The 19,510-nt window shown below is 40.7% G+C and overlaps 1 protein-coding gene across 4 annotated transcripts in view; it reads left to right on the top strand.

The window, feature by feature from the left end:
• Positions 1-15,147: 15,147 nt before the first annotated feature.
• Positions 15,148-19,510, top strand: part of SNX24 (sorting nexin 24) — a 141,186-nt gene continuing 136,823 nt past the window's right edge. Inside the window, exon 1 of one of the 4 annotated variants that reach the window (XM_046666905.1) lies at positions 15,148-15,268. In XM_046666905.1, the coding sequence (XP_046522861.1) occupies positions 15,209-15,268 (60 nt within the window). In that variant the 5' untranslated portion in view covers positions 15,148-15,208. The remainder of the gene's footprint in view (positions 15,269-19,510) is intronic. The other 3 variants (XM_046666904.1, XM_046666906.1, XM_046666907.1) reach the window with 3 other exon arrangements.

Here is a 19,510-nt window from a genome sequence, read left to right as displayed (position 1 = left end):
TAGAGCAAAATAAATATGTAAAAATATGATTTCTAAAACATGAGAGTAAGTTTTCTTGATTGTATTTTTTGATGAGCTGTTTTCAACTACTCAGCTTGTGTTATACATTCATATATATTTATACTGTCCTCAAAATATCCTTGTTTCATTGTTGCTACTCTTTTTATTAAACTTTTTAATTTTATAATCCAAATCTAGTAAAGTGTTAAGTTCCTTGGACAAATTGTTTTATAAGTGGTTTTTAAATATAAAATGAATAAGCCTCTTAACAAAATCAGGGTTTTTTAAAGGAAGGAAATCAGATGAGTAAAGGAGGAAGATTATATTCCTTTAAAAAATGCTTCTTGATGTCTGAGGGAATTACAAAGACTTCTATTTTTCTGTGTTAAATAAAGTATGTGACTAGTTGTAAAGCTAAGTGGCTACTTCACTTTTCTTGTGGCTCCCTGCATGGGCAGTCATGTGATTGACAAGAGTTGAGGAGACAGCAGAAATTCAGTCACTACAGACAGGCTGAGCAAAAGTCAGACCCTGCGTTAAAGGAAGGGAAGTAGGTCTCTGGTAGAATGGAAGGTAACACCTGTGAAAAGGAAGTCCAGTCACTAGCTGGGGAACTTCAGAGCCGTTTCTGGGTCATATGCACTAGTCAAGAAATGCGTATGTTACAATATCTTTCTGTGTGACATAGGCTTGGTTTCAAAGTATTGAAAAAGAGACACTGAATAGAATCACCATTCCTTCCTTAATCAAAATCCAGAATCAAGTAAGTGTCATTCCTAACCCTCACAGTGAAGGATATAGTTTCAAGTAATAATGAAGATAGATATTGGCCAGACACAGAAATAGCAAGAAAAGGGGAATTACTACAAGAGCAATGTGAATAATTGTTGATTATTCTGCCTTTGTAATCAGGGCCATGAAGGGACATCATGGTAATCTGGATGAGGTCCTTAGAGTTTAGACCAGTAGAAATACGATGTGAACCACATAAATAACTTTAATTTTTTTATAGCCAAATTTTAAAGAGTAAAAGAAATAGGTGAGTAAAAGAAATAGGTAAAATTAATTTTAATGTTTAACCCAATAGCTCCAAAATGTTTTAACATCTTAATCTGTTAAAAATTATTGTAACATTTTACATTGTTTTTTGTATTGTCTTCGATTTCCAGTGTGTACTTTACACTTTCATATCTCCATTTAGACTAGCCACATTTTGAGTGATCAGTTGTCACACGTGGCTAATGGCTATGATACTGGAAAGCGCAGGTTTAGAAAATGCCTGTGGAAATAGAAATGGAGAGTAAATCTAACAGCTAGTGTGTCATTTACCATCCCAAATTCAGCGAAGAATTCAAAGCTAAATAAAAAGGCCTAGTAGGTGGCATTCTCAGAGGCAGGTCCAATTTAGGTGCAAGACTTTGTAGCATAGTGCTTTGCAGTAGTACTCAATATCTACTGTGAATAAATTGTAACACTGTATTGCCAGAAGGAAACAGCAGCTGTCTAGGACAATTTCCTCACTTTACAGATAAGCAGATCCAGAGCTTAAATCATTATGATTGAACTGATTTTTCCTCTTAAATCTGTCTGTTAACCATCTGTGAACATTCTTCCTTGAAAATGTATGATGAGCTTTTCAAGATTCATTTTCTAATCATTAACATACGGAATTCCAGGAAGTCCTTTGGGATACAGAGAATTTATTTATTCAAACTGTTACTTCAGAAGTGGCTAAGAATAGAAGATTGTACAAAACAGGAAAGTTAGGGCTTGCTGTCTAATCTTTCAACATACATGAAGAAATTAAAAAACGCTCATCTTCCTTTCTCTTGTCACATACTTCTTAAAAATTCACTTACAGATTGAATAATTTTAAGCATTTCTCTTAACTGGGTCAAATGGAAACTTTGTACTTAAGGCCAATTAAGGTGAAGCTGCCCATTTGTTAATACACAGCAAATTTTTTTTAAGTCCAGTTAGTGGGATAAAGTGCTTCAAGGAGTACTTTGAGGGAAAAAAACTTCTATTTTAAATGTATATATATGTAACTTTAATAAAAACTAAAATCAGACAAAATTTAACAAAACAATAAATTGCCTTATTGCTTCGGTAGTCGTCGTCTTCCTAGATCTTTATTTCAAATGTTCTACTATAAATGTGTATGAGTGTACGTGCATTTGTATGTGTATGTAAGTGTGAGGGTGCACGCATGACAGTAGGCTTTTCAACCAAACATACTTTCTAAATTTCAGTTAAAAATGTTTCCTCTTGGGGGCTGGCCCGGTGGCTCACCGGTTAAGTGCGCACACTCAACTTTTGTGGCCTGGGGTTTGCCAGTTCAGATCCCAGGTGTGCACCTATGCACCGTTTGTCAAACCATGCTGTGGTAAGCATTCCACATAGAAAGTAGAGTTAGATGGGCCTAGATATTAGTTCAGCACCAGTCTTCCTCAGCAAAAGGAGGAGGATTGGTGGCAGATCTTAGCTCAGGGCTAACCTTCCTCAAAAAAAAAAAAGGAAAAAATGTTTTCTCTTATAACTGAGACACAAAGCAAAATGCTTATGTTTTTAGTTACATTGCTCAGGTACCATTATTTTGCGAAGAGCAGCTTGAGTTGATTCTGTTTCTGAAATCTAGTCTCCGCTCATTTCTACTGTTTCTCTCCCAGGGACAAGATCTTGTGACCAGGTACTAAAACTATGTAAAGTCTCCTATGAAATACACATTCTTTCAGTCTCCCTTCTCTGCCAGTCCTACAACCTGCTGCTAAGATGGTCTTCCTAAAGAACTCTTATCACGGTAATGTGCACAGAAATCTTCCATAGGCTCCCTACAGACTACAGATGAAAGTCCAAGCTATCCAGAATCTGCTCCCATTCCTGTCTTGATCTTACCCCTTACCTTCACCCACCTTTTGCTTTAATCAAATGATGCCCCTGTCTTGTGAGCGTGCTCTATCCCCTCCTGGCTCAATGCTGTTGTTGCTGTTATCTTGTCTGAGTTACTCTTTCACCTTTACAATAGTTGTCTAAATCCTATCCATCCTTTAAACTTTAAAGCCAAATTTGAAGTCTACGTCTTCCAGATATCCTTTTAGTTTCCTAACTTGAAGGAAGCAAGGAACATCTCTTGATCTGTCAATAGGACTCTACTAACACTTTGCACCTTTCAAATTATATTTATCAATGTACATCTTGCATTATAGTTGTCGGTTCTTACTACCTTGGCTAGTCTGCATGCTTCTTGAAGAATGACTGCCCTTGTTATTTCTTGTAGGAACTAGTATGGTACAGCCAAGAAAGTGTAATGGGATGATTAAGAATACAGTTAGGCAACTAGCCCACCAGTTTGAACCCTGGCTCAAGAATCTACATTATTGCCTTTGAGCAAGTTATTGTTCTGTAAAACTTAGTTTCCTTATCTGTAAAATGGAAAGTGGTAATAGTACCTGTTCAGGTGCTCCTTAAGGGAATTAATATAAGTGATGATTAAGATTTATCTTGGAGGCCAGCCCTGTGCCGAGTGGTTAAGTTCACACTCTCAGCTTCAGCAGCCCAGGATTTCGCTGGTTTGGATCCTGGGTGCAGACCTGGCACTGCTTGTCAAGCCATGCTGAGGCGGCATCCCACGTAGCACAACCAGAAGGACTTACAACTAGAATATACAACTATGTACTGGGGGGCTTTGGGGAGAAGAAGAAGGAAAAAAAAAGATTAGCAACAGATGTTAGCTCAGGTGCCAATCTTTAGAAAATAACATTTTAAAAAGTTTATTAAGATATTAAGAGCAATTAAGTGAATTTCTCAGCAATAGCAAGTGCTTAATAAATATTAGCTATTATGCATCCAGTTAAGTATTTACTGAATACTTAATATCTCAGTCTGAACAAAGTACCTGCATTTTGATTATTTCATCAGTCTTTAGAGCTTCAAAATAATGGGCATATGCTTGACTAGAGTCTAAATGGGCTTATCAGAAGGATTCCCTCTAAGAACAGTCTGGTCTGCCCCTGTGATCTGCTCTTGGAGCCCTGGGGTTGAGGATCAGAGGTGGAGGGGAAGAATGCTTGTAGTCAAAATCTGTGTTCAGCCAACAGAACTACCTCCACCATGAAGATACTCTAATGAAGTGAGTCTTGTCGGGAAATAAGCTAGAGATCTTTAAAGAAGACTGGGGACAAAGGAAGGAAGGGTGAGATGGAAATGTGGTAATTGCTTACAGAAAGAGAAGTGTATTTCCACACACATACACATGTAAGAACCTTGAGTATGTTGTAGACTAAGGGAAGTAGTAATCGATGAAGAAAAAAATGGAAAATAAAAAGATCATGACAGCAATTGATGGAGCAGCGATCATCCAGCTAAGTGATGGTGAGAGCTTGACCACTGCGGTGGAAGTAGGAAAGGAGATAGTTTAGGGAAATGGAAATAAAATTGGGCAGGTTTCATTCATTTATTCATTCAATAAATATTTGTTCAGTCTCTACTATATGTTAGGCACTGAAGCAGTGGATTGGGTCAGGGAAGGACAAGAAAGTTGTCTAGAATGATCCGAGATTTCTGGCTTCGATGACTTAGGATACTTCTGCTTTGATTAACTGAAATAGTATAGGAGGTGTAGATGTGAGGAAAGATGTAGTTCTTAGGGGTCTGTTATTGAGGTAAATGTTGATGCAAATAATCCATAATCAATCTAAATCAAAATATGGGGTGAATTTATTATATGAGCCAGGTCTGGGGCCTATAGGCTGGAGGGCTTCCTTCCCCAAGGAAGGAAGAACACCAAAGAAGTGGGCTGTACAGAGTGGTTATATACCATCTTGGAACAAAGAGCATACATCATATACGACAAGAATATCCCTTTTACTACTGTCACAATATGCTTAGCTAGCACAGCAGGTCGGGGAATTAATCCTTAGTTTCCAGAAAGAGATGCTTATCCTTAAAGAAATGCCGATATGGAGGGAAGCTACGTCCCTATCTTAAGGGCATCATTCTTGTCTTTGGGACAATGTAAATGTTTAAAGCAGATGTGTGATTCATGCTCAACAGGCCACATCAGGCCTCTCTGAAAAAACAAGGTCTGGCCAAATTAGTTTTAAACCAAATGGCTTCCTCATATAATCCAGTATATCCTATTGCTTTTCATTTGTTTATCATACCTTTGGACCTACAAGATGAAAATAGAAGTCAGGACCAGATATGGCATCATCAAATTAGAAATGTGAACATGTTTTGTCTCTTAAAGCGATGATTGTTAATGAAGGCAACCTCAGAGAACAAATGGAATGAGATCAGCCTGCAGAGGGACAAAATCCTGCATAAAACCAATGTCTAAGGGAAGAATGGAGGTGAAGAAGTCAAGTAGATGGAAAGGGCCTCAGAAAGAAGTAGGGATGTTTCTTCCTCTGAACAAAAAGGAAAGGAAGGATGGGCATAATTGGAAATAAAGCCTGAAGCCCTTTATTTTCTGATGAAATAGGAAATTAAGCCATTATCAGGGAGTGACGCCAGCAGGAAAGCCAAAGAAGATTGGAGGCCAAAGAAGAACGGCACATGTTTAGAAAACAGAAAGACAGATAAGTAAGAGAACTATCAATGAGTACTGACTTTTAAATGAGTTTGGAAGTCATGAATTACAATGAAGCCAGACAAAGAAGGTATCCATTACTTCAGCCATGGGAAAGCAGGACCTAAAACAGATTGTTGGATTCATTCAGGATTAGGGATTGTTGGTGTGTGTGTGAGAGAAAGTCAAGGGGGAAGGGATTTTGAAATAAGAATTTAAAAGACTAAGAGATGAAGGCAAGACAAAGATGACAGGCACAAACTGGGGGATGTAGATATGGTGATGAGGTGATAGAAGAGATTTTCTGGTAATAAGGGAACAGGAAAGAAGAAAGTAGTCAAAAGAGGAAACCTCAGTTTCGAAATGACATTAATTTTTGGTGTATTGGCATTTTTTTTAAAAGAATAACTTTCACACTGGCCCAACAGTGTAGTGGTTAAGGTCACACTTTCTGCTTCAGTGGCCTGGGGTTTGAGGGTTTGGATCCCAGGCATGGACCTACACGTCGTTTGTCAAGCCATGCTGTGGTGGCATCCCACATACAAAAGAGAGGAAGATTGGCAACAGATGTTAGTTCAGAGCCGATCCTCACTTAAAAAAAAAAAAAGAGGGGCCACCCCAGTGGCACAGCAGTTAAGTTTGCACATTCCACTTTGGCAGCCTGGAGTTCACTGGTTTGGATCCTGGGTGCAGACATGACATCGCTCATCAAGCCATGCCGTGGTAGGCATCCCACATATAAAAAAATAGAGGAAGATGGGCACGGATGTTAGCTCAGGGCCAGTCTTCCTCAGCAAAAATAGGAAGATTGGCAGCAGATGTTAGCACAGGGCTGATCTTCCTCAAAAGATAAATAAAAAAATAACCTCAATATGGCAAACAACTGCCTCAGGCTCTTTAGTAGTGCAAGTAGGGTTATTTCTATGGATTCTTTGAATTTACTTATTGATTTGCCAAAGTATTGAAAGCTTTTGCATGTCAGGTCATAAAAATAGACTTCAGTCTTCTGATTTTTAAATTAATATTTCTTTTATCAAATTTATACATGTCCATAGTTTCAAAACTAAACTAGCATTGGAAAGGCTAAATAAGAACACACAGTGGTTCTATGCCCCACAAGTGGCAGTTACCACAGTCCTTTCCTCAACAATAACCTTTTTATACTCTGAGCTGTTTCTTCTGCCATTTATATACCTTCACATTTCCAAATAAAATCCATATGCTGCTATCTTTTGAGTCATCAATTTTATACACCATCTAATCTTTTTCATGGTAAACGAGAGTGTAGTTCTCTCTCTCTCCATCTGTCTGCTTCACACATTCATGCTCCCCGCTTCCAATGTTACAATTTTTGGTTAAATCAGAATTCAATTTGTGCATTATTTATGCCTATACAAATATGGTTCACCACTGAAAGCTGTAGTATATTTAATCATGATTTTCTTCCTTTTTTACAAAATAGACTTTATTTTTAGAACAGCATCAAAACAGTATTAGATTTACAGAAAAATTGTGAAGATAGTACATATAGAGTTCTCATATACTCTACACCCAGTTTCCCTTATTATTAACATCTTACATTGGTATACATGTACATTTTTTACAATTAATGAACCCATATCGATACATTATTATTGAGTTGAGTCCATGGTGGGATTTCCTTAGTTTTTGCCTAATGTCCTTTTTCTGTTCCGACATTCCACCCAGGATACCACATTGCATTTAGTTGTCATGTCTCCTTCTGCTCCTCTTGGTTCTGATAGTTTTTCAGACTTTTCTTGTTTTTCAATGACCTCCCTATTTTTTTTCCTGAGGTAAAACATGCCTTGCATTTTTCCTTTTTTTTTAATCCATTGCTAATTTTCCCCATGTTGTTCCATGGTCTCTTAGTACCTTTTCCCACGAGACCACTCACATCAGGTAATCTAGCCATGCCGATTGTTTTCCTTAGGGCCCTCCTGGGGACTTCTATCTACTCTGGACCAGTGCTCTCTGGGCCTATTGTAATCTTATCCTTGGCTTTATCTTGCTCTCAACTTTGGAATTGCCTTTACCACATGCCTTCCTCTTTCTTGGTTTATTTGCTTGTGGTGGTGTAGTATATTCCCCAGCACTTTCTTAGGTTAAAAAGAAGATATAGCAGAAAGCATTGTGAAAACAGCCCTCAAAAGGTCTGCCTCTTGAGTCACGTTGCTCTAGACTGCACCGGATCTCTCTCTATGCCTGTGCACAGCCGTGATCCTCAAGACTCCCTTTGCTTCTCCTCTGGGTTGTATCTCCTGTTCTCCATACCCTGTATTTTCCTCTTTCTTGATTTATTTCCTCATTTTGGTGGATATACACAGTAGGTTTCTGAAAATGAATACATAGAAACCATACTTTTAAGATTTTATTTTACCTTAATCCTTGACAGATAATTTAACTGAGTGTATGCTGGAAATCATTTTCTCTAGAATTTTGAAGACATTGCTCCATTGTCTTCTAGCTTCTAGTGTTGGTATTGAGAATTCCACAGCAGTTCTGTTTTCTAATTTTTTATATATGCGTTTTTCCCACTCCACCCCACTCCCACTCCCACCCCCGCCCTGAGACTGTAGGATCTTCTTTTATCCCTGGCATTCTGACATCTCATAGAGATCTGCTATAGTGTTCATCTGTTTCATCCTGTGTGGGTGCTTTTAATCTGGAAACATGACATTCAGTTCTGGAAAATTTCTTGAGTTATTTCACTCATGATTTCCTCCCTTCTGTATCTCTGTCTTCTTTTTCTGGAAGACCCATTATTTGGATATTGGATGTCCTGGACTGCTGCTGTTACTTTTCTTTCCTATTTTCTATCTCTGTCATTTTGTTCTGCTGAGTGTCCTTTTTCGTTTTCTGATTATTCCTTTAAGTAGCTTCCTGTTCTTGTTTCATAGAATCAGTCTTCTTGTATCTCTCTGAGGATATTAGTGATAGTTGACTTTTCAAAGTTGTTTCCTCAAAATTATTTTTCTACCTTGGTCTGTCTTTCATGTTAGATGCTTTCCTTGGACATCTGTTAGTCCTTGGATGTCTCCTCACAATGAGCAATGGGAATTGAAAGCTAATTGGAAGCTCTGAGCGTAGTCATGGGCCCTGTCAAATTTGAGCATCACTGAAGAGTGACCTCATTGCGTTGTTTGTAGGGAATTTCCAATATTGGTGTCTCTAGATTTTTCCTCTTGGGGTGGTCAGATTTTCCAGAGAATTTCCAGTTTCCTGCCTAGAAGGTAAAGGTGTAGGGGCCAGCCTCGATAAGATTTCAGGATTCATCATTCAATATGTATTTAGTCACCTACCCCCAGACCCTAACTATTGTTTCATAAAAGTTTCCATGCCATCAGCTGAGCCAGTCACCTTCCAGTGCAAAGACTCTCTCTTTTACCCTCTCTTGAGGAAATAACCTCCACAATTGTGCAGAGGTGGAGGAGAGGATTAAGGGATCTTTCTGATTCTCAGCTTTCAATCAATCTTCCTTATTTTAGCCCACTACCTGCCATTCTAGAGGTCCCTGCTGTTCCCTGTGTGTGAGTCTTTTGGGTATTGCGCTGTGTAAATCAGGTTGATTTTCAACTTTCCCACTGCTGGCATAAATTTGGCTTTTTCTTGTTTGCTAAAATAGAATTGCTTCTCATCCATCTGCTTTCTAGCTTACAAAAATCTTGTCACTGTTCTCTCTTCTCCTGCTTTTCCTATCTTTATGAGGTTTTTTAAACTTTTTTTTTTCTTTTTGAAGATTGGCACCTGAGCTAATGACTGTTGCCAATTGTTTTTTTTCTTTCTGCCTTTTCTCCCCAAATCCCCCCAGCATATCGTTGTATATTTTAGTTGTGGGTCAACTTTCATGTTGAGGTGGCATGTGGGACGCCACCTCAACATGGCCTGACGAGCGGTGCCATGTCCGTGCCCAGGATCCAAACCGGCGAAACCCAGGCTGCCAAAGTGGAGCACACGAACTTAACCACTTGGCCACGGGGCCAGTTTATGGGCTTTTTTTTTTTTTTTTTAAAGAAAAGAATTCCTTGTTGCAGTTTTATTGGGGCTGGAAAAAAGAATGAAATTAGCTATGTATGTTCAATTTGCTATCTTATTAGAAATCTCTACATCAGTTTTTTTAACTGCAACATAGTATTCATAGTGTAGAAACACCAATATTTTTTTATCTATAATATGGTAGAATTTGCTTCCAAACGTTTGCCTTCAGAAACAATGCAGTATTCTTGCACATACCTTTCCTACCCTCCACATATGAAAATACTTCCAAAAGTGAAATTTCTGGACTGAATGTGTGCCTTTAAAACTGTAATAGCTACTATCAATTTGTCATTCAAAAAGGCTGACCCAGTTTACTGTCTTACCAACAGTACTCAGTTCCCCACATCATGCCAACATAGGAATAATCTTTGACATTTTTGCCACTCTAAAAGTTGAAAAATGATGCTTCATTATTTTAATTTGCATTTCCTTGATTACCACTGGATGTGAGCATCTCTGCTCACGGTTATGTGGTAGCTAGCCTCCACGATGGCCCCAATTAATTCTTGCCTCCTGAGACTTAAGCCTTTGTGTAGTCCCATCCCACACTGAAAAAGGCTAACCTGTGTGACGGGCAGGATGCTGAAGAAATGATGGAGTATGACTTCTGATGGTAGGTGATAAAAACTCATGGTGGCCTCTGTCCTGAGCTCTTCGTGACTTCTTGCTTTGGGGGAAACCAGCCTCGATGTCTTCAGGACATTCAAGCAGCCGTATGGAGAGGTCCAAGTGGCCAGGCACTGAGGTCCTCTGCCAACAATCAACATTAACTTCCCAGGCATGTGAGTGAACCACCCTTGAGTGGATTCTGAAGCCCAGTAGGGTCTTCAGATGACTGTAGCCTTGGCCGACATCTTGACTGCAACCTCAGCTGCTCCACATTCCTAACCCACAGAGACTGTGGGAGATAACAAGTATTGATTGCTTTAAGTAGCTACATTTTGGGGTAATTTGTTATGTGGTAATAGATAATTCACATTTTTGTTTTGGTCCATTTCCATTTTTCTGGGAATTGCCTGTTTTATACTGTGTCCATTTCCCATTGTTCCATTAAAAAAAATTATGTGGGGACTGGCCCCATGGCCGAGTGGTTAAGTTCGCGCACTCCACTGCAGGCGGCCCAGTGTTTCGTTGATTCGAATCCTGGGCGCCGACATGGCACTGCTCATCAAATCACGCTGAGGCAGATTCCCATATGCCACAACTAGAAGAATATACAACTATGTACTAGGGGGCTTTGGGGAGAAAAAGGAAAAAAAAATAAAATCTTTAAAAAAAATTATGTAGTTATTCTTTAAGTATAAAATATACACTAATCCTTTGTTATACATGTTGCACATATTTTTCTCAGTTTATTGAATGTTTTTTAAACTTTATCATTTTTGGTTTGCAATAATTTTAAATCCTTTACTAATCTAAAATATCTTTCCCTTAATGTCTTTGACATGCTGTATATTGTAATAAGACTTTGTCTACCTTAAGGTTTTACAGCATTGTTTCTTCATAGAGCTTTTTACTACATATGGAATTCATTTTAAACCTATTTTACTTTTCTCCCAAACTGAGAGCCAGTTATCCATTAGCTATTTATTATACCATTTAAACTTTTTAACTTTCATTAAAACTTTACTATTTAAACATTTATTAAAGCTATTTCAACACCATTTATTTAATAGCTTACTTTTTTACCCCTACGGGTTTGAAATACGATTGTCGTTTCATACTATGTCTCCATATATTCAGGGATCTATTTCTGGGCTATTTGATTCCCTTGATCATTTGTCTAATTCTGTTCCAGGATCATACTGGTTTAATTATTATGGCTTTATAGTATGTTTTGATGTCCTATAGATTAACATATCCTCTCATTCATTTTTCTTCTTGTTCAAACTTGCCCTGGCTATTCATTTTTCAAGTGAATTTTAGAACCAGTTTGTCACTTTTCTTAGCTTGTTTGGGGCTTTGATTGTATTAACTTTATACATTGTTTTGGTGAAAACTTCTATCTTTAAAATATTGATTTTTCTCATCCAGGAACATGATATACCTATTTTGGATCTTCTTTTATGTTGTTTAATAAAGTTTTTTGTTTTCTTCATATGTCTTGCACATTTATTAAGTTTATCCTTTGAATTATAAGTTCTTAATGCCATTATTAATGAAATATTTTGGTTTTCCATATGTTATTTTCTCCTTTTTTAAATGCTTTTTGGTGAGGAAGATTGGCCCTGAGCTAACATCTGTTGCCAATCTTCCTCTTTTTCTTTTCTTCTCCCCAAAGCCCCACTACATAGTTGTATATCCTGGTTGTAGGTCATCCTAGATGGTCTATGTGGGATGCCGCCATAGCATGGCCTGAGGAGTGGTGCATAGGTCTGCGCCCAGAATCCAAAATGGCGAACTCCGGGCTGCTGAAACAGAACATGTGAACTTAACCACTCAGCCACAGGGCTGGCCCCCGTATGTTATTTTCTAGTTGCTTAATGTTGTGTATAAGAAAGCTATTGTATATGAAATCTATTGATTTGTATATGTTGATTTAATATTTGGCACCTTATGAAACTCTTTTATTAGTTCTAATAATTTTTCAGTTGATTCTGTTCTATGTAGCTCATTTCATCTATAAATAATCCTAGTTTTCTATTTTCCTATCCAACATCTGTCCCTCTTATTTCTTTTACTTCTCTTATTGCATTGACTAGGGCCTCCAGCAAAGTGTCAAACAATAGTTGTGATAAAGTTATTGATACTATTATGATACTTCCTCATCTGATGTTGAATAGGACATTTGCTGTGGAGTTATGGTAGTTAACCTTTATCAAATTAAAAAAATTCTTTTTGCTATTTCTATTATGTTAAGAATTATTAAGAAGTGATGTACTGATTTATTAATGTTTTTTCAGGATCTATTGAAATACTCATTTTTCTTCTTTTCTAATCTGACAGTGTTGAGAAATACAGCAACAGATTTCTTAACGTTTAACCATCTTTACGTTCCTGAGAGAAATCTTATTTGGTCATGATGTATTAGTCTTATAATTCAATGTTGACTGTGTAATACATTCTAGATAGATTTTGGTCAAAACTTCTAATACCAATTGGTATTTAAAGCAGTTTATCATTAAATTTGCTGAAATATATTTTTACCTAATACCAGGTAAATGCGGTATTTTGGGCCTAAGAATTTATACCTGGATTCCAACAGAATTTTATTATTTTGCTTACGTAAGTTTTCTGCTTTTATTAACAGATACTACCTGTTATATATGTATCTGCTATGTATTTTTATTAGTGTTCTGAGAAGATATGTCGCTGGCCTGTCACAGACTGTAGAGTCAGACTAAAAGATATGTAGGAACAACAGGATACTGTATTTGCCACCTTCTCTCACTTTACTGCTATTCTTTCTCCCCTCTTTGCTAGTTACTCACAGAACTTGGTTAGAAATTTAGCTCTTCTAATTATTAGCGAGTAATTTCATAGTTATTTATCCTCTGTGAGCCTCAATCAGGCCATCTGTGAATTTATAATTTATAATTGAAATTATAGTAATACCATTTATGGCTGAGCTGATAGACCCTCAAGAACACACCCACATATTGAGAGCTTGTATATATTATCAGCAGGGCAAAATTAAGTTATACACAGCTATTAGAAAACAGCAAATAGGTTTCATTTGAACCGTCTGTCACATCTTCATGGACCCACACATTTCTGCCTCTTAAGTCCAACAGGTAAATAGGTGAGCCAGGCCAAAGATATGGCAGGCTACTAGCAGGCTGTTGTGGAAGGTCAGTATAGAAAGCATACTAAAAGCTTGATCAGCAATCTGTAGCTCAAGGATTTATGATTATATAATCCTGGGTTACATCGCCCACTGAGACTTTAATAATCTGTTTCAACAAATCTTGAAATTGTTTTGGGGGTCTTCTACCATCAGTAGCCATTACTATTTTAAAAATGAAAACTGGAAACACTGCTTTCTAGGCCTTGAAAGTCCTCTTGCCCGTAACACTTCTTCATGGGTTGTTATGAAGCTTAAATGAGACATGGTATGTAATGCATGTAACAGCATCTGGCATAGTACCTGCTGCATTCCACTGGTTTTGTAAAGCTGAGTATTTAAATGCTTACATAAAGCTTTCAAGAAGAATGTGCCAGGCATTATGCCAAGTAGGGGATAAACATTTTTTAAAAATAGGTACTTGCCCTAATACCTAGTGGGTGAGGCAGAGAAATAAATGACACAATACACTGTGATAGTCACCAGAGGCTTAAGGGAACCAGCAAGCTGGGCTCTCAACTCAAGACAGCATGGAGTTCATAGAGCTGTTGGGTACATCAGGAGCTGGCCGCTGGAAGAAAAGAGGAAGGGCAGTCTGGTCAAAGGGCACAGCTTATGCTGAGGCATGGAATTCTGAGAGGCAGGCACATCGTGAAGTTGGGAGTGGGTGAGCAGGGTGGGTCTTCAGATGAGGTTAATATAGAAGGCTTTGCAGGGCCCTTAAAACAAAGGGGCTGATTTTTCCTCTTTTCCATGACTCAGGGTCTCATTATAAACTTTAGAATTGGCCCCTCTGAAATGCCCCCTGGCCTCAAGGCACAGGTGTTTGCCTGCAGTCCAGGAAGCTCTCTAGCTGAGGTCACTTCTCAGTGACCCACAAGTCACCTCCAAGTCTCCATTCTGCTCTGTGCTCTAACCTAAGGAATAAACTCGGAGTTTACAAAGGGAATCCGATAATCAAGTTTCGTCACCTGGAACACTTCATCTTTTAGGTACTTTCAGGTTATGAGCTCCTGGCCCGAGGGCCAGATTCCAGTCCTCACCTTGGTCATGTCTTTTTGTTGCGTCTTCTATTTTCTTTTATAGTTAAAACGCCCTATACAGTTATTTAGACGCAGCATTTTAGAAGTGGAGCAAGAAGCTGGAGCGTTTGTCTCGGTGACCGGCAGACTTTCGGGCTCTGTACGATACCATTCCAAGGTTCGACGGCTAACTCAGAACCAGACGCCCACCCTGGAATGGAAGGCAAACAGGAAAATCTTGGTAAAAGTTGGAGGGTTCGCTGCTGTTAATGCCAGCCGAGAGTCAGAACGAAAATTCAGCCAACCAAAACACAATCCAGAAGCTCCATGCTTTTCTATTCCTGGTGGTCCTGCAATCTGCTAAAGGTGGTGTCCTGTAAATTGCTACCTAGCGACCGCCGAGCCCGAAGGGCAGGGTGCGCCCGGGTGCGGCCCCGGCCGCGGCGCCCGGAGCGGGGGCGCGCACACCCCTTTTCTGCAGACTCACAGGTTTCCAGGCCCCGCCTCCTCTGGGCCCAGCGATCCCCGCCGCCCTGCAGGCCCGGAATCCCGGCGCCCAACGCCCCGCGCCCTCGGCTCCCGGCCCCAGCTCCCGCCCCGGGGCCTCCCAGAGCGCCGTGGGCGGCGGGGCCAGCAGCCGACCTGGGCCCGGGCCGCGCAGCCTCTGGGTCGGGCTGGCGCAGGGCAGGGGGCGGGGCGGCCGGGCCGGGGGCGGGGCGGCGGCCGCGGCCGTGAGCCCGCCCCCCGCCCGTCCTCCGCCGGCCGGCCGGCGCAGCCATGGAGGTCTACATCCCGTCTTTTCGCTACGAGGAGAGTGACCTGGAGCGGGGATACACGGTAGGCGCGGGCAGCGGCCGGACAGGAACCCGGGAGCCGGGCCCGCGGCGGCTGAGCAGGAGGTGCCCCGGGCCACCGCCGCCCCTGCGCAGGGGGTCCCCTCGCTCCGCTCCCCTCCTCCAGCCCAGAGGAAGGGCTGCGCCCCGCGCCGTTGTCAAGGAAACGGGCGCCCCCGCCCTGGCGCGGCGACTGCGGGCGCCCGGGGTCTCCGGGTTCGGTCCCTTTCCCCTCCCAGCCGCGCCCTGGGGCTCGGGCTGGAGCGCCTGGAGTCGAGTCCTCCGACGCGGCGCTCGCCATTCTCCCCGCCGCCCGCCCTCTGGAGCCCGGGATGGGCTGCGTTCGTTTCTGGCACAGCTGCCCCCTTTGCCCAGACACAAGTGGCTTCCCGGCGGGTTGATGTTGGGTTCCAAGTTCATTCAGATGAAAAATATGCTGATTCTTAAAAATCCTCATTCGTAGCTGTTTATTAGCCAGAGTGAATACACGTATTGCTTTTAGATGGTTTGCAAAGTTTTTTGCTAGTTCTGCAGTGTCATGAAACGGCAAAATCAGGTGCTCACTGAACACCTGTCCCATACTTGGGACTGGGATCACTGAGAAGTGAGGAACAGAGCCTCTGCTCTCAAGAGTGGAGGAGTGGGCGGGGAGGGCAGAGACCAGGGCCTGGGACCTTGGGGTAGTAAGATTGGTAAGTAAACTGTGTGTCGTTGATTTCCTAGTGAATTTAGGCATCTTTATCTTGACAGTCGTTCCTAGAGGGAGAAGGATCTGAGGCTGGGTAGACCTCAGAAGAATTTACAGGTAGGCTTCGGAGAAGGTCGCAGAGGGCAGAAAGAAAGGATTATTTTATTCGCTTCTGCCTCACTCACTTGCTAAACACCAGCTGCTTTAACCTCTCTCACCTCCGCTAAATATTATTAGGTTTTGGTGTCAGCCTTTCTGGAACCGTGTGTTTTCACAGGGAGGATTAAATCACCCTCTCAAAGGAATTTTTAGAATTAAGAGTAGTGATTGAAAAAGAAAATCCAGATTGTATGTGGGTTTTTAGAATTCAGTAGACTGCTGGGTCCAAGTGTCCCAAAACATGTACTCAAAGTGCCTTCCCTCGGAGAGGAAGCTGCAGCTGAGGGGGGAGCTGAGCTCAGTATAGTGGCCATTATTTATATAAATAATCCTTTCCAATGAATTACCATTTGGTTAAATATGCTGTATCTTCCTTAAAAGAAAAATGTTAAATTTGCACCTGTTCAAGGCTTTTTCCTTAGGCCTGATGCCTTGGTTGTCTTTTGATCTTCCGATATCTCACCTCTCCCGTCAGCATCAGCAGTCACGGAGGGCCTACCATCATCTTTGGGGCCTTCTTTCAGGATCTGAAGAGAAAAAGGCTGTTTGTTAGGGGACTGAGTCTTTAGAGAAAAGAGGAAAGTGGTTGAGTAGTCCATGCTAAAAGTTTATCACCTCCCAAAATAAGTACTTTTAAATAAATCAAAATTAAGGCTCATTGGCCATTATTGAGTTTTCTTCTATTAGAGAATCTGTGTTTTCCCCAAAGTTTTCATATATTTTTAAATTATTTTTCTCATAACCAGGCATGAGCCAGACTCCAGGTTGTGAATTAAACTGGTTTGGAAGGAACCCTTTCCTTGGTAAACTTGGTAGTTTGAAGATTGCTTATGTGATGAGAGTTTGTATGATCTTTAAGAGTTTACATAAAAAAAAACTTTACTCATTTTAGATCAGTAACTGTATTGTTAAGATACCTTCTGCAGTGATTTTTTTCTTCTGTGAGTTTGTGAAGCAGCCATTAGATACTTTATTCCCTCTGAGCACCTGTTTTGTAATTGTACAGCAGTTTATTCACTCAGCAGATATTAACCTAGTGCCTGACATATGTCTCTATTCTAGGGGCTGGGAATACAGCAGCGAATAAGATTTCATCTTGTAAAGAAAAAGCCCTAGAGTTTAAAAAATGTAATCTCAGTTTCCTAAATAAGAAAGTGGTAAAATAATGTACACTTTAGTGTAAAAAGTACTTTTTTACTTGAGTGATTCTGTTTGTGTTTTAAATTTAAGAAATATTTTATTGCATTCTAACAAATTCAGTGATAGGCATTTTAAAGTAGAAAAATATAGTTCTTCCTCCCTGTTAGGCTCAATATAGAAAGTAATTTACCTTTAAAGAGTGAACTTTTGCCTTTTTGACGTTTAAACATTTTCTGTGGGCCTGCACTGTGTCTAGTGGGGGATTGAGAGATGGGAGGATGTTCCTGCCCTTAGGAGTTCTCAGCCCATCCCGGGGGTGGGGGGCAAGTTAGGGAAGGGTGAGGGTGCCTGATGTCAGCTGGAGTCCTGAGAAGGGGGAGGGCAGTTCTGCTCTGCCTTAGGGTGATGTGCTGGGGGTGGGGATGGGGGTGCTTAGGAATGCTGACTATTTGAATCCGATTAGTTTTTTGCTGAGATTGTGAATTCTAGAAAGAGGAAGCGCAGGGCAAAATCTCATCTCAGGCGAAAGGACTGATTCTCCAAAAAAAAAGGGCCACTTGTAAATCATTTTAGTTTACAAAGAAGCAGGAGAGGATATTGTACCAAAATGCAGATGAGCTCAAATATTACTTCGTAGGGAGGTTATTCTCTATCGGCCACCCCCCCACCCCATCCCTCCTTGGTTTTTTTGTTTAGGATCTGTTTCCCTGCTGGGCTATAAGCTCCTTGAGGCTAGGACAGTGTCCATCTCCACTGCTGTACCCTAGTACAGGGCATATCACATAGTAAGAATTCATTCTGTGTCTGCTGGATAAATAATGACTGACTGAGTCTTCTAATGGGAGAATAAATCAGAAGAGCAGTGATCCTGAGTCATGAAGCCCCTCTGTGTGTTGGACGGGGGTCAGGGTACAGACTGGAATTTAGAGTAAGTAGCAGGAATCGTGCAGGATGATTTCCAGACAGAGAGAGGTGGGTAGAGACCAGCTCACTATCCTTGAGAACTACGTGGGAGAAGAGCCTTCAACCTCAGACAATGGGAAGTCACTGGGGAGTTTTAAGGAAGGAAGTAACATGATTATGTTTGCGTTTAGAAAGATGACCCTGGAGCATTAATCGTTTAAGAGACACTTGCAAAATGACGAGAAAGGAGAGGATGAGGGCCTGACTAAGGCAACTAGGAAGGAAGGGGGATGCTGACAGGAATCTCGTGGGCCTGGTGGCCAGATGTGAGGCAGCAGGGTGACTCCAACAGATGCGGGTGCCAGTGCCCAAATAGGAACTGAAATGGGGGGAAGTTTGGTTTGGGGGCTGTCGAGTTCTTCATGGGGGGTGAGGCAGTTTGATTTTGGCGTTCAGGATGTATAGAGGTCTGGGCTACAGATGTGGCTCTAAGGGGTAATTGAGCAGAAAAGATGAAAAAGTATAAAAGTTGCCGCTATTCCTAGGAAGAGCCTGTGGAGTGAGGAAAGGACTGAAGGTAAAATCTGAGCACTTGCGTGAGCAGAGAATTCTCTCAGCACGGCCTCCGGAGAGGGAAGGAGGCCCAGGGGTGTGAGGTGGGAAGAGAGATCGGTAGATGCTTTCCAAGAAGGAACGTGCTAGATGTGGGTGAGTGGTCTTGTAAGGTGAGGATGGAGAACAGTCCATTGGATATGAGGGTAAGCAGGTCCCGGGTGCCAGCATAGGCGGGTATTTTCAATTTCAGATACATTGGTGGTAAAAACAACAAAACTAGAATTACTCCTTAGGTAATAACACGAAAGTTTGACTGTATTAGATTTCATTTTTCATAGCTGTAAAAGTTAAGGCTTTGAATTAGATGGTTTTTCACGTTCATTTTAACTGCATATATGCCTATGATTGACTGAGTGTGTTGTGTTTACACAAATATGCATGATCATAATATTGAGGTATATGCAAGGATCATTTTTTTTAATATTTTATGGATTAAAATACAAAAATAGAACAATATAATGAACCACAATTTATCCATTACTCATGTGGAATATCTTACAATTTTTATTTCATTCACCCTCCCATTCTTCCATTTCTTTTATTCTGATATATTTTAAAGCAAATCCAAGATGTAATTTCACTGTATTGATGCAAATAATTAATAATCATTCTATAAATCAAAACTGAGGTGAGTTTATTATGAGCCAACTCTAAGGACCATATAGCCTAGGGGAGTACCTTCACTAAGGAAAGCAGCTCTCTAAAGAAGTAGGGTATACAGAGTGGTTCTAGTCTGTCTTA

This window comes from Equus quagga, chromosome 7, assembly GCF_021613505.1.
Source record: "Equus quagga isolate Etosha38 chromosome 7, UCLA_HA_Equagga_1.0, whole genome shotgun sequence".
Classification (NCBI taxonomy): domain Eukaryota; kingdom Metazoa; phylum Chordata; class Mammalia; order Perissodactyla; family Equidae; genus Equus; species Equus quagga.
Note: the sequence above shows the minus strand (reverse complement) of the source record. Positions and strands in the feature narration are given on the sequence as shown.